Consider the following 15,443-nt stretch of genomic DNA (forward strand, 5'->3'; position numbering starts at 1 on the left):
AACCTGCTGCTGCTCTTATTGTTGATACTGTTGGAGTCATCTTCTCGATTTGCTATAAGCACAGGCATAAATCTATAGGAGAGGCAAGAGGAAGGTGGTATAACCTACTAGCTAAACATGGGAGTCTGGAGCCAGAGTATCTGGGTCAGAATTCTGACAACTCAGGATACTAGTGGGTCTTCCCTGCTGGTTCAGACGGTAAAGAATCTGCCTGCAATGCAGGAGAACCTGGTTCGATCCCTGGGTCAGGAAGATCCCCTGGAGAAGGGAATGGCTACCCACTCTAGTATTCTTGCCTGGAGAATTCTAAGGACAGAGGAGCCTGGCAGGCTCTAGTCCATGGGGTCTCAAACAGTCGGACACGATTCAGTGACTAACACTTCTCACTTCACTTTCAGGATATTGGTGATCATGAGGTCGCTGCTTAAGTGCCCTGTGGTTCTGTGTCCTTATTGAAAAACTAAGGGCAAAATACTAAGGCCTCAAAATAACGTCCACTTCTTAGGGTTATTACAAGGATTAAACAAGTTTGTATTTGTAGAGCACTTAGAACAGAACCTGGTACCTTGTAAGCACTACCTAAATATTTGACTAATAAATAAATCCAAATACAACCTCCCAGGGTCTACAGAGGCTCAGCCAATAGAACCACGAGGAAAGCACATGTATACAGGTGGAAGAGGAGAGCCAGGCAGCTGACTCAGGCAAGCCAGATGGCAAAACGCCTGCCATGGAGAGGGAGCCACATGGCAGGCCTGTGGCTACGGGTCATCCTGGAAGGGACCACCTACAGCCCATATTTTCCACTCAGGTCTGAGGTCAGAAATGCATCTGGTCACACACCAGCTTTGCCAAACTCTGAACTTGGATTCTGCAAGCCAAGTGCTGAATGCCCGTTCCTCTCTGCGGGACCATCACAAGTCAGGCTTCCACTAGGGCGCAAAAAGCAAAACAAAGATTCTGTCCAGGCATTAAAAGGGCAAATGAGTTAGATGGACCAGGGCAACATTTTCTGCAAAAGATTAAGTTATTCTTTTTCTTTCTTCTTCCTACATCCCTTTTTCTTTTCTTTGTTTTCTTTTCTCTTTCTTCTTTCCTTCCTTCTTTAAAAAAAAAATTATAAACATTATTGTCATTTCCAAGTTCAAGTACCTTCACATCAACGCAACTATTGAAAGGGTGGGGTACCCAAGGGTGGAGGTTGCTCCACTGTGCTTAGTCACTCAGTCGTATCCGACTCTTTGTGACCCCATGGACTGTAGCCCCCCAGGCTCCTCTGTCCTTGGGGATTCTTCAGAGAAGAATACTGGAGTGGGTTGCCAGGCCCTCCTCCAGGGGATCTTCTCGACCCAGGGATCGAACTCAGGTCTCCTGCATTGCAGACAGATTCTTTACTGATTGAGCCTCCAGGAAAGCCCAAGAATACTGGAGTGGGTAGCCTATCCCTTTTCCAGGGGATCATCCCAACCTAGGAATCGAACCAGGGTCTCCTGCATTGCAAGTGGATTCTTTATCAGCTGAGCCACCAGGGAAGCCCATGCTCCAGTGGGCAGGCCTCAGAGGGAAGTAATACTGGCTTCCCACAAGAACTAACTGAACGAGAATTGCGTCTGAGGAAGAGAACGTACCCCCTCCAGGGGGAGAGGGAGCCCCAGCTCTAGACACATCTGGTGCCCAGAGGGAGAGGCACTAAAACATGTCATCTGCCCCTGGGAACCAAGAGGGTCCATGAGTTTAAGATGTTAAAGACAAGCATTCGCAGCAGGCCGCGTGCAGAGAGCATTCTTATATGAGTGGAGTGTGCGAGGAAAATGCATTTTCTCCTACAGCCCAGGGCTGCCGTGTGTGTAAGGACATGAGTTATCTCTGTGGACCTGAGCCTCCCAGGTGTGCTGAGAACAGAAGGGGCCGGAGAAGAACATGCCTCCACAACTGGAGAGTCCCCACCCCAAAGCAGGGAAACAGGTCAGAGCAAGGCTGAGGGGCTCACCCATGGTCATGGGTACAGAAAGGGACAGAAGTTGCGATGAGCCTGCTTCCTGTCTTCAGGAAACGCTCTAAGGCAGAGAAAGACGGATGCCGACCTCCAGGAGTGAGAGGAAGGGGGCTTAGCTAGGGGTCCCTCAAGAGCCACCAAAGCAGGCCAAGGGAAAGAGGCCAAGGTCCTTTCCTGTAAGGGTGCCTCTAAGGACATCCTTTCTCATACTGTCCATGGGGTTCTCGAGGCAAGAACACTGGAGTGGTGTGCCAAATGGACTTGAGTTTGAGTAAACTCCGGGAGAGAGTGAAGGACAAGGAAGCCTGGCGTGCTGCAGTCCATGGAGTCAGAATGAGTTGGACAAGACTTAGCTGCTGAACAATAACAAAGGACATCCTGTCTTGTCCTACAATGGGTGCAATGCCATCTGGTCAATCCAAAGAGTGGTGTCAGGATGGCGATGCAGGAACAGACAATAGGGAAGGAATAGATGGAGGCAAGACAGAGATCTCTGTCCTCTTAAACCCAGAGTCAGGGCCAGCCGTCCTGTCTGCTTCTAGGTCCCTAAGCTCTCATGCCCAGCTGGTCATCCTGTGGCCCAAGGGAGTGAGGGGAGCCCCATGTGGTGGCGTAATTCATCAAAGCTGAGAGTGAGAGAGTTTACGGATTCTAAAACTTCAGGGAAATACAAAAGAACAGAAAACAAAAAGAAGGGAAATTAGTGGGAGCCCCGAGGGAATTCAAAAGGGAATCTGAAGCAGCCCGATGGGCAAGCATCACCAATTCAGCAGAAATGGGGGCAGGCTAGTAATCCCACTCAATAACACAGACGTGGAAATTATAACACACTTGAAAGGAAATGCATTTTTACTGCTTCCTGGGCCATTGCAGGATTACCAACTAGGCTAAAAAAAAAATTGATCTTCGGAGAGCTACTTTATTGAACAGATAAGAATGATTTGTAATTAGCATGCCGCTTGTCTGCAGAAGGGCCCGCTTGAACAGTCTGTCTTTCTGCCTGGTGGATGCACCCCATACCATCCCTGCGGTCTCGTCTAAGCTATTAATCTGTTCATCAGCTTTTTATCAGACAAAGAAAAGAAAAGCAACTTCGCCGAGGTCCCATTTGGATAAATTTTGAATTAGCAGAGTCTGAATCGATGCAGTCTAATGAAGTTACAGCAGGACAGGACAAGTTTAAGAAGGAGAACTAGAGGAAGCGAGGAAAGGAATAAAAGAACTCTCAATAGAGGAGAAATCAAAAGAAGGACAGATGGAGACAGAGGCCGCGGTGGTCAAAGACACCGAAAGGAACAAGAAGCAACATTTTAATGATGTGACTTAAAAGACAGAGGGAGAAGCAGCAGATTCTCCGCTGAAAGCCGGGTTCTCTTCACAGATGCCCGGGGGAGGGGGCGGGGCATGCTGGCACAGAGGTGGGTAAGAAACTGGCTGTTGATCTGAGAACAGAAGAGCTGAGTGAGTTCCCACAACCTGAAGAGCCTTCCGAGCCGACGGGACAGCATTCCTGGGACTGTTCAGGCAGATTTCTCAGGATACAATAAAAAGGCAGAGAAGGTCCAAGAGGGAGGCTGGAGTCCAGATTCTTCCAAAATTCTGGAGCAGCCTCAGCACGTGGGCTGGGCCTCCTGCACGGTCACTTCAGGAGCTGGGTTAACATAGGGCCACCAACAGTTGCCCAGACTTGGGGGTGACCGAGGCCAGAGTCCCTACCGACAGGATCCGAGGCTGATCAGAGGCCTGGGGGAGCAAAGCTCTCCTGGAGACGTCTTCTTTGCTAGTATGGGGTTCAGCCCCCTCCCTGCCCCAGATCCCGGGGGTCTGTACCCCAGGACCTCAGAGTCCGGGGTGGGGAGGGGCGGATGGCTTCTGGACATAGTCCCCTCCTTCTCACCCTGGCACCTACTCCCAGGGTTCAAATCCCTCCTCGATGGAGCAGCAGGATGGAAGGAAGAGGGAAGTGTTGACTGTCTGGGTAGGAAGCCTCCTTCCCAGAAGAGGACATTTGGCTGAGGGAACGGTGACTCTGTCCACAGGACAGATGTCCTAAGTAATGAGACTTTAATGTCGGAGCTAATGGGAACAGTACATGAGACCAAATGCCAAAAAAGCAAGGAAGAATGAGAGTGTTTGTGAAGCCTGCAGGAAGCTGTGACTCCTCTCCCAAACGCTAGGGAACAGGGCCAAGCTCGTGGCCACCCAGAGCCCGGCCGGAACTCAGCTTCCACGGGTCCCGAGGTGGGGACAGTGGCTCTGGGGCAGGAGAGTCCAGGGTTCTCCTGCCCTTCTGACCAGGGTGGGGGCTGCAAACAGTGCCCAGAAACCTCCACGCTCCCACACCTGCCTTGATCGGAGGGTCAAGGATATAAGCTGCAGACCCGGGAATGTCAGCTGTGCCAGGGACCACCATCATGGCTGTGACCGTGACCATGACCACTACCAGAGGTCAAGCTAGAAAGCAAAACCCAGGGCTCTTTCCTTTTCATGGGCTTTTCAGGACAGAGGGCTTGAGGCCTGGAGAAGCAGAGAAACTCTGGTAAGATTGAGGAATGAGAACGCAGGGCTCAGAGCATCAAGACGAGAAAGAGCAGAAGTAGAGCGGGGAGGCAGGGTGAGCTGGCCGGGATTCTGGGTCTGGCGAGCACTGTGCTCGACGTTATAAATGGGGCAGAATGGGGAGCTGTGATAAATGGAGCTGTTTGTGAGCCGTACGTCTTTGTAATTAAAACTGGGAATGGTGTGAGGTCCATCCTCTCGCCCCTCAAATCGCTTATTTTCTCTAGTGCCCCATTACTCTCAGGAGCCAGGACTCCTGCAGAATTGCTCTGGGGGGGTCCTTTCAATATTGCAAAGGTTTAGGGGCAAGTCGTTGTACTTTCTTTTTTTTTTTTCCAGTTAAAACCAGTGTGCTTTTGTGTGTTTTTACTTTTTACCTTTTCTTGGTATTGTCTTCACAATCCTCCACCAGTATAATCCATTCTCAAAGAGAAGCCCTTTTCACTGCCTTGGGTGCCTTATGCCTGCATGCAATGCAAGTGAGGCCACCATCCCAGAATCGAGGTACCCTGGTCCTTAGGTCACTCATCCTCCGGTCCCTTACAGAAATGACACATCTCAGGGGACAAGACCCTGGTGCTGGGAAAGACTGAGGGCAGGAAGAGAAGGAGGCGACAGAGGATATGATGGTTGGATGGCATCATCAACTCAATGGACATGAGTTTGAGCAAACTCCGAGATAGTGAAAGACAGGGGAGCCTGGCATGCTGCTATCCATGGGGTCACAAAGAATTGGACACAGCTGAGTGACTGAATAACAACAACAGGGGACAATTTCTTTGCTTTCTCAAGTAGTCTAAGCATCACTGACTCATTTATGTTCAGGAAGGTGAGAGCCAGGTGACCTGCTGGCCCCCAAAGGAGACAATGGCCAGCTATGGACTAGCTGTGTGATCTTGGGCAAGTTACTAAGCCTCTCTGAGTTGACTCTGTCATCTGTTAAATGCTCCAGACTCAGGGTGGTAGAAAGATGCAGTGAGCTCACACAGGATGCCAGGTACAGAGGGAAGTCCTGGAGGAGGGGTGCTCTTCTGAGTATTTCCCCATCCCCCACAATCCCTGCTTCATCCACATGACTTTGAGTCCTCACCTAACTGAGCTCTCAGGTCCTCAACACCGGCTTTCTGGAGTGACGGGTGATGAGGTCGTGCATCAGAAGCTCCAGGGAGACACAGTTCCCCACTTCCGGACGCCTGAGCAGAGGGAGGGGGACAGCCAGCCGCAGAGCAGAACTGACTCCTCCCAGAGTGCTCCAGGGTGACCGTGAGGGGCTGATGAGAGCAGAGGCTTTGCCCCAGCCCCTTGGCACCCACTGGCTCCCGACTGAGAAGAAGGCATCCTGCCCCACCCACAGAAGCGCAGCCCACCGCCTCCCCAGCACCAAAGAGGAACAAGACTTGGCCACAACTGCTACACCTGGTGGCTCCTTGTCACCTGCCCTTAAACTCAGCCTGCCCCATCCTGGCTCCATTTCTGTGATCAGCGCCGTGGAATGAATGTACTTTTGGGGGTCTGGGGAGGCGCAGTTAGCACACGAGGACTCTCCCAGCAAAGCTCACCAGAAACTCCATCTTTCTGTGCTTGCAAACACTTCTGTTTCATCAGTGGCTGTGTAGCCCAAGCAGTGACCTCATCTGAGTGCCAAGCTGCAGAGGTGCTGGCATTCCAATGGCTGGGAGGGAAGTCAGAGCATGGCGGGCACCTGGCTCTGACCCCCATGCCTGGCCGCATGCATCCCAAAGAAACTGGGTCCCTTTACCCTCAGAATCAAACTATGAAAGTTGGGCTACGTGTCTAGCATCTCATGCAGAAATGTGGGACCATTTTCAATCTTTTCTGGGTGGTTATTTGAGCCCTTTGCTGCACATCGAACCTCTTTTTTTCCCCTCTCCCTGCTCCTCTGCTGTCTGCCGAGACACACTGGGAGAGCAGGAAGCTGTTTTCTTAAAGGCAGTAATCACCCTTCCACGTAGGGAGGGGCCCCTTCCTAGCGGTCATCACGAGCACAGGACTCGAATGCATTCAGTACCGGGATGCCTCCTCTGGGCACCTGCCTTTGGAGGTAGCTGACGCGGCCCCTGGGCAAGCAGGTCTTCCTCCCTTCTGATCAGTAACCAGCTGAACACCTCTTTCATTCATCAGCCTCAGTCCCATGACATCGATGCTTATAAGCATCTACCCTAGGAGGATAAAAATATGCTAGCATGATGAAAAGTCAAAACAACACACATGGGCTCTGAAAGCCCTTCCAAGAGAGGAACCGTGGTGAAAATTTCTGGGGAAGAATCAGCAAGTGGCTTCCCAAGATGACTACCAAGAAGGATGACACACGAGGACAGGTACATCCTGCTTCTTTCCAAGGAGGACTTGGGCATGTTGTGGGCGAAAGCACCAAACTGCAAGCCACAGAGGTGAATTTCAACAGAATGATGGAACCCAAGTTCCCAGCTTCATCAGTCATCCTCCTCGAAGCTTCTTTGGTCCCCTCAATTTGTATGCACTCTGGCCCTGCAGTATCTCGGCCCAGAGCTGAGAAAGAGCAAGATGGGCATCAGTGAAGATGCTTCCGTGGGTCATAGAGCTCTCTTACATGCAGGAGCCGTCCTGGAGGACAGACCTGAAATCACCCCCTTTGGGGGCCAAGGGATGTCTGGGGGCGCTCTGAAAGTGAAAGTCAATCAGTCTTGTCCGACTCTGTGCGACCCCATAGGCTATACAGTCCATGGAATTCTCCAGGCCAGAATATTGGAGTGGGTTGCTATTTCCTTCTTCAGGGGATCTTCCCAACCCAGGGATTGAACCCAGGTCCCCCATACTACAGGCAGATTCTTCACCAGCTGAGCCACAAGGGAAGCCCAAGAATACTGGAGTGGGCAGCCTATCCCTTCTCCAGCAGATCTTCCCGACGCAGGAATCAAACCAGGGTCTCCTGCATTGCAGGGGGATTATTTACCAACTGAACTATCAGGGGCACTCTGGTCTCTGGCAAAAACTGAAACGTGTATCTACCTGGTGGGTTCCAGCATCCCCACCCATCGCTGGGAGAGACAGAAGGCATTCACAGCCCTTGTGTTTAATTACAGGTTTCTGCCCATAGTTTTACGCACAACCCACTGCTCTGGTTCACAACTCTTTGGCTTGTGCTGTATTTTCCTCTCCAAATGGTCTGCATTACTCAGCTCTTATTAAAGGATCACAATAATAACCTCAGAGCAGGGTACTGCCCTTTACAAAGGAATTCGGAGAAACTGCCAGGGATCAAGGAAGTGAACGGAAGTCATTTTAGTGGACAGAAAAACTGAATGAGAAAAGGGCTGAAAAAAATGTAGGGAAGCAGGAGGAGGGAGAAGGCTGTCATTCACTTCTCTAAATATCTGAAAGTTATCTGGTGATGACTAAGACACACATGCATAAAGTAAAACAGAAGAGATTTTCCACTGGGTGAGAAGACGAGGCTTGACCTGGTGCCCCAGGACACCAGCACACTGGCTTCTAGTTCAAGATCGTTCATTCCCTCCCTGGGGACCCTTTGCATTGTCATCTGGCCTCCCTGGGCTCCCGCTGCTTGGCTTACAAAATTGGAGAGCTAAGTTAAATTACTAGACTGCAATAAAAACTCTATGGTTCTGCGCCCATGGATGACAAAATAAAAGAAAGTACTACTCTACCTTTTCAGAACATTTTGGTTTTACTTGTAGAAATTTAAATATATATATATATATAGATGAGGTTAGCAATGTGGCCTGAATGGGTAAAAAATAAGCCTGCTCAGGGCCAAGGAACTGAGACCTTCTGAGAGGGCACTGATAAACCTTCCCACCAAGCCCTCATCCCTGTCTGCAGCATCTGAAAATGAAGATGCTGGCAGTGTGAAGTCATAAATGTGACATGGGGAGAAATAAAAGGTAGGTGTGTCCTAGTATAGAGAAAAGGGGGGAGGGGATCACATTTTTAAATGTATTTCAAACATAAACTTGGGCTCAGTGGTGAAAGAATCCACCTGCCAGTGTAGGAGATACTGAAGACACGAGTTAAATCCCTGGGTTGGGAAGATCCCCTGGAGAAGGAAATGGCAACCCATTCCAGTATTCTTGCCTGGAGAATTCCATAGACAGAGAAGCCTGGTGGGCTACAGCCCATGGGGTCACAAAGAATTGGACATGACTGAGAGACTAAGTACGCACACAAAAATGAACACAACCTAGGCCCTCATCAAGTCCATTAAAGTTCCCTGTCCCCATCACCCATCTGAGATGGTCTTTACACTAGGAAGTTCAACCCATAACTCTGTGGCTCCACAGGATATACACTGTCAAGGGATGTAAGACAAAATGCACTTGAATTCATCCTAATTTCAAAAATAAGCTTCTGCGGGACTTTGAGTGGAGGGACGGGGGTGGCAGAGAAGGCCAGTGATGATAACCAGCAGCCAGGGGCTGGGAGCTCCTTCCACCACTCGGTGGGGATTCTCACTGATTCTGGGGAAGGAGCCAGACTGAAGACCTTGTGACCATCCCTTCAGGCCATGGAGAACCAGGCAGGGGAGTTGGGAAGAGGAAGCTTCTTTTTGAGTAGTTCCCTTCTCTCCCAGACCCCAGGCCTGTCTGTCTGGGATCATCTCTTGGTCAGCTCACTTTTTCAGCTCTTAACCACTGCTTCCTGCACAGTTGATCTGAAATCAACTGCATACTCACTCTGATCTCTCATTAAAACAGGTTGCAAACAATGCACTGGGCTTTTTCTCCTCCTGTGTCCTAGCAGCTGGAAACTGTGGGTCAACTCTTAGGACTGCAGCAGCAGGTTTCTCCAAATGAACGTGCTCTGAGTGTGGGCAGGAAAGGGGACAGAAGGGCACGCCTTCCAGGGCTGAGGTAGGGGTGAAGCACCCAAGGAGACAGCAAACAACGTTCCAGGGAGGACTCCCCAAGTGCCAAGATTTTTGCATGGCTGACCCGTTCCATCAAGAAGGAACTCTGCTTAGGGACTTCCCTGGCGGTCCAGTAGATAAGACTCTGAGCTCCCAATGCAAGAGGCCCAGGTTCGATCCTTGCTCAGGGAACTAGATCCCACATGCTGCAACTAAAACCTGGCATAGCCAAGACTGGCATGCTGCAGTCCATGGGGTCACAAAGAGTCAGACATGACTGAGCGACTGAACTGAATTGATATATATACATATGTGTGTGTGTGTGTGTGTGTGTGTGTGTGTGTGTGTGTGTATTTTAAAGAATGAACTCTGCTTAGCCTCATGGGGCAAAGGTAACAGGCTTACATTTTATGATTTGCAATGCTCCGTGCCAATAGCCGGTGGGCAGGGCTCACCTGTTGAATGAACCCACGTGCACGTGGCTGCAGGAGTCAGGAGGAAACCAAGGGCTGGGGATCTGGGCAATGCAATCCACCTCTGGCACCTGGTCGCCTTCCTCTTTCATATTTTTGCTCCTTTCTATCTTCCTGGTATCCTTCCCCTGACCCCTGCCTTGGTAAGCCTTCTTAAATTCTTCCACAATTTCACTTCTCTCTCTCTCTGCATTTTTTTTTTAACTCCAAGAAAATGGAAAATATGCAAGGCTAAGACCTTCAGTCCAAGGCAAGATGCGTTTTTTTCCTTTCTCTCCAATTGCTATATTTGAAGTTTAAAAAAAAAAAAAAAAAATACAAGTTGACTCTCGGTTTAGATCAATTCATTCTAGTGAGCCCACGGTGTTTCAAAAAATGGAGTATTTGAAGTGATTTGACAATTCATTGCCCAGGAACCTGGGAAGAGAACTCCCTAAATGAGTTGGCAGAGTGGTCCCGCTGCCGCAATTACATGGCCTGTGCGGACAGAATAGGGCTCTTCGGGTTTGTAATTAATTTTTGTAGGGAGAAAAGGTAGGACACAGTGTTCCCTTGATGTTTCTAGAAATAAGCAGAAGAACTCAAGATGTAGGCCCATTTTGATTAGGTTACCTGGGGTCACAAATATGCTGCCTTTTCCTTAATGACATCAGCTCAGGTTTTTCTTCCCACAGCTCCGAGCACTTCTCCACGCCCATCTGCACCTTAAATTTCTCCATCCTTCATCCCTGGGCAGGTAGAGTGAGGACTCCGGGCATCTCTGGCCTCACCCACTGCACCTACAGCATCCTAAAAGCTTCCTGACCCATCTGCTCATTAGCCATTTGAAAAAAAAAAAAAAGCCACACTGTTCCTCCCTCAGAATGATTCTCATCTCCAAGACTCTAATGAATCAACACAGGGTGAGGAGGAGGAAGGAACAGGTTGGAATGTGAGCGGGCTGGTTCAGAACTGAATGTCAACAGGGAGCCCTTCTCTGAAGCATTGTTCTGGGCAGACCCCCTGCCCCTGGAGGCCTCTGACAGGCCCTCACTGAACAGACAGCCCCAGGGAAGCGTCGCCAAAACTGTTCGGGAACACTGAGCTTGGGGCGGGTGGAGGTGGGGACGCCCTGTGGTCGGGCAGCTTGAGTCTCCGCCTGGGCAGGTGCAAAGGGAAGGCCAGATGAGGCTGAGATCCTAGTGGGAGGTGGGGTCCCAGGTGGGAAAGGCAGGCGCCCGATGTCCAGGGCTCTCCAGAACCAGAGCCCAGCTCCACCTCTGGTCCCCAAGGCCACCTCTCTCCCCACCGTGGGGTCCAGCTGAGAGTCCGTGCTTACATGCTCTGGTGTGAGAGCTGGTGGGTTCCCCGCAGATGCGGGACGCAGGAGGATGCCTCACACAGACGGCAAGGTCTAATAGCTTCTGGAAAAGACTAAATCTGTTCCTCCCTGCAGGGGCTGGAGAGGGGGGAAGGCAACCCACCCTGAGAGGTGCGCGCAGGGCAGGCGGAGGGCCAGCCAGGCTCGGACACCCGAGGAGGCAGATGGCCCATCCTGAGGCACATCCTTCTTTTGACCCTTCTATCGCTCCCACAAACATCCCTCCTGCTCAGCCCGTCTGCCCATCTACCATCTTCACAGAGGCTCACACACTGGAACAAGTCAAATAACCTTTGCCGTCTCAGAAAGGAAATGCCTTTGCTGAACTATTTCAAGGAGTACAGAACAGAGCCCACATCCCACCTCCTCCGTGGACCTCTGAGTAGTATACATTCCTTCTCCCTCACTTTCTCCAGGGAGGATTCATTGCAGTGTGAATATTTTATCTCTTTCTCTATCACCCTCTCTTTTCCCCTGCCCAACAAGACAATCTGCACCCCAAACTCCCTGGGACAGCAAGCAGCGACCTCCAAGCAAAGTGGGAGTGTGGTGGTACCATGCGGGCACACCCGGGAGTCAGTGGGCAGCTCCTGCTAATGTGCAAACTCACCCAGCCACGCCTGGCGAGGGAGAGGTCGGGGTGGGCTGCGATGTGCCTAAGTGGTCCAGAACTGAAAAATAAGTTTCTCTGATCTGCCCAAGGTCACTCAGGGAGTGTCCTAGATGGCTCGCTCGTGCTCCGTCCCCTCCCCCACCCCCTTAAACACAGAGACGGGCTCTGTCCCCTACCTAACAAGCATCAACACGACGGCTTCCCAAGCACTGATCAGGCAAGCCTGCAGCTGCTGGAAGAGGTGGTGTGAACTGAATAAAATCAGGAGGTGAATTTGAGGGAGAAACAGCCCACATTTACATAATGGTCTGAGGGCCAAAACTCATCACCCTTCCTATGGCTACCTCTCTCCCCCAAGCTCGGAGAGAAACGGCCCCCACAGCATCATCTGGAGCCACACACGCATACACACACTAGTCACCCTAGTTTGAGGTGGGCTGGGGATTCAGTGTGGTGAGGCGACAGGGACGTTTCCCTGCAAGGTCACAGCCCACAGGACAGAGGCCAGCGCCAGCCTCCTTAGGCCACCTGCATCCTCCCAGAGGATGATGAATAAACTCAGTAAGAGGTAGAGGAAAAGGCAAAGGACAGGTTTCCCCAAGGGGTGCAGACAAGAACGGCCTGGGGACAAGAGAAACCCAAAGAAAGCTTTGTGGGAATCAGCCAGCCGGAGACCAAAGTCAGCCTGGAAGGGGTGATGAGAGGCCAGAATAGTCGAAGAAGGCAAAGGTGGACAACCCTGGGGAGAGGCAGAGGAATAAGGACCTGGCACATCTGCTTCAGGAAGGGGAGCCAAGAGAGAGAATTGTTCGCCAGAAGAAACCCAAAGGACAGAGTGCCTTGCCCTTATTTTGCTCTCCATCCCCCAACCCTCTGCTTTTAAGAGGACTGACCACAAACTATTTGTCAAAATTCCTCCATCATTTTCCCTCCAGCCACTGACTTACTCCCTGAGAGACAAGGTGGGGGTGGGATGGAGCAACGGTGCTTCAGGGTTAATGAGCGATGACGATAAACCCATCTCCTTTTGGAAGCTCAGTTCCAACACTCAAGTTTGTCAGTATTAAAGTACCCATACTTTGTGGATTTTGACTCAAAATCAGCCACAGAGCATCATCTTTTCTCAACACCCTCAGTATCCAGGGGGAAAAAAAAAGAGATGCCCAGAAATTTCTATCTGCCTTTCTCTCTCTTCATCAAGGTACAGGTGATTAATGTCCTCAGCAGTGAGGGAAGAAGGTTTTCAGGCCAAAAGGATAACAAGCCGAGTGCAGAAATGAGCTGAAGCTCTAGGACTCTGGGTGGAAGCCTGCAGGCAAACTCAGAAGGAGGGCTGGTCTAGGGGGTGGTCTCCATGACTAGGGCAGTGCCCACATCATGTGCCAGAAACAGAGGCACGTTCCGGGGCAGGGTTCGTTCCTTGAAAGACTCTGCTGAACCATGTCCAGCCATTCATCAGAGCTGAGCTTGCGTCCCCTGGGTGCATGGTTCCCTGAGTTGTAAAGAGAGCCTGGTTTCCCCATTCCCTCAGCTTGGACCTCCCAAGGGGCGCTCCAGAAGCTAGGGTGGCAGGGTGGGAGGCAGTCAGGGTGGAATCCTCCTGGACAACCATATCTTGAGCCCTTGGCACAAGTTTTGGCAGGAGGCAGCCCCCCACTGCCTCCCTGGTGTAAGCAGTGAAAGATGCCCGCCGGGCTGAACATAGCAAGAAGCATTCACTCTGAGTTCTGCCCACGGGGCTTAAAAGAACAAGTCCTGCCATCTCAGCGGGGCAGATAAGCATCCTACTCAGCAGGATGCAATGAAGAGAAACCATCTGCCCTTGGTCAAGACAGAATGGACAGATTTGAATTCCTGCTTACCCAGGGGGCTCCCTTTCCCTATCACCCCCATCTCTCTAAACACCCGGGAACATTCAGTCCACACTCTTTTCAGTAAGGTTCCAACACTGTTCAGCTCCCTGTATCCAAGATGACTGCTCTGTCTTGATTCAGAAAACCGATTGCAATAAGCGCCTACAGAGAGGTGCCCACCTGCCATGAAACCTGCACCCTGGAACCCCACCCGGGATTACGGGAAGGTGCACAATTCTTACACTCAAACTCGGGGATTCCACCAGTATCTATTTGGCCCTGTAAATGCCCCTACCAACCAAAGCGTGCGTTCCCGGTTCTGAAGAAATGGGGCAGAGGGCGCCTAAGACTCTGATTTATTGCCTGTCAAAGAGGCAGGGGAGGGAAGTTGACTTAAGAGAGTGGAGGCAGCCCGGGGAGGGCGGGGGGTGAGATGCCAAGAGGACAGGGACGCCTGAGAAGAGGGGTGAGCAGCCGGGAGGGAGGCTGGGGGGACGGGCGGGCCTCCCCACCCACCCCGGGCGGCCGCGCTCACCTGTGGATGTTCATCTCCCGCGGCGGGCGGTGGGCCTTGTCATAGGAGACCTTGGCGAAGACGCCGGCCACGATGACGAAGGCGATCACCCCGCAGGTGATGTAGACGGTGAAGTTGGTCTTGTCCTTCTCCGGGTCGTACTTGTTCTCAGGCCCCGGCGACACCACCTTGGTGCTGGGCGTCTGCACCCACACCGGGCTCTGGTAGTTGGTGCACTGGCGCTGATCCAGCTTCTCGTGGCGCTTCTTGCAGCAGAAGCGGTAGTAGCAGGTGCCGCAGCAGTACAGGTAGCCGCTCTCGCTGTTGTTGCACTCGAACTCCTTGTCGTACTGGCCGCTCACGTCGTAGTAGCCCCAGCACGTCTCGTAGGTGACGGCCGCGCTGGCCGCCGCCACCGCTGCCGCTGGTTGTCCCCGCCGGCTCCCCGCCTCCGGGCCGCCAGGCGCCCGGACGGTGCCGTTCAGCTCGCGGCCGCCCCGGGCCAGGGCGCCCCCGGGCCGCCGGCCCCCGACGGCCGCGGCGCCGGCGCTCAGGGTCCGGTTGGCGGCGCGGCCGCGGGCGCCCCAGGCTCCGGGCAGCAGGTCCAAGGGCTGGAGCGAGAGCAGCGGCAGCAGCAGCAGCAGGAGGCGCCGCAGCGCCATGGCGGGGCCGGGCGGGAAGGCGCGGGAGGCTTCCGCGGCAGGCCGCTTCCCGGGCCGGCCGGGCTCCGAGGGGGGCCGCGCGGGCCGGGCGGGCGGCGCGGGGCGATCAGCGGCGCCGGGGCGATGGCGCCATCGGGGCGCGGGCGGGCGGGCGGCGGCGGCGGCGACAGCGCGCGGTGCGCACGGACCAGCCCAGCGCGGGCGGCCGGGGCTCAGGCTGCGCGCCGGCTCCGCGCTCCCCCCGCGGGTTCGGCGCGCCTCCCGGGCAGCCCCATCCCCCGCCGGCGGCGGCAGCGGCGGCCCCGCGCGCGGCTCGGCTCAGGCGGGACCCGAAGCGCGGCTCCGGGCGGCGGCGGCGGCGTGGTCCCGTCCGGGCGGATCCTGCGGGACAAGACGGAGAGCCGGTCACGGGGTGGGGCGACCGGGAGGCGGGCGGCGGGCGGGGAGGGAGCGCGCAGCCCTCGAGGAGCGAGGCTGGGGCCGGGAGGGGCGCGGAGCCCGCTCCCGAGACGGGGCCCGGCGGCCCCGGGGCGCACCGGCCGCCAG

At 53.3% G+C, this 15,443-nt stretch overlaps 1 protein-coding gene across 3 annotated transcripts in view; it reads right to left on the minus strand.

Annotated features, from left to right (window-relative positions):
* Positions 1–15,129, minus strand: part of SHISA6 (shisa family member 6) — a 262,399-nt gene extending 247,270 nt beyond the window's left edge. For all 3 annotated transcript variants that reach the window (XM_081580730.1, XM_081580729.1, XM_081580728.1), the window contains exon 1: positions 14,257–15,129. In XM_081580730.1, the coding sequence (XP_081436856.1) occupies positions 14,257–14,897 (641 nt within the window). In that variant the 5' untranslated portion in view covers positions 14,898–15,129. The remainder of the gene's footprint in view (positions 1–14,256) is intronic.
* Between the last annotated feature and the right edge of the window lie 314 nt (positions 15,130–15,443).

Source organism: Giraffa tippelskirchi, chromosome 3, assembly GCF_054371585.1.
Source record: "Giraffa tippelskirchi isolate mGirTip1 chromosome 3, T2T-mGirTip1v1.2.pri, whole genome shotgun sequence".
NCBI classification, from domain to species: Eukaryota; Metazoa; Chordata; class Mammalia; order Artiodactyla; family Giraffidae; genus Giraffa; species Giraffa tippelskirchi.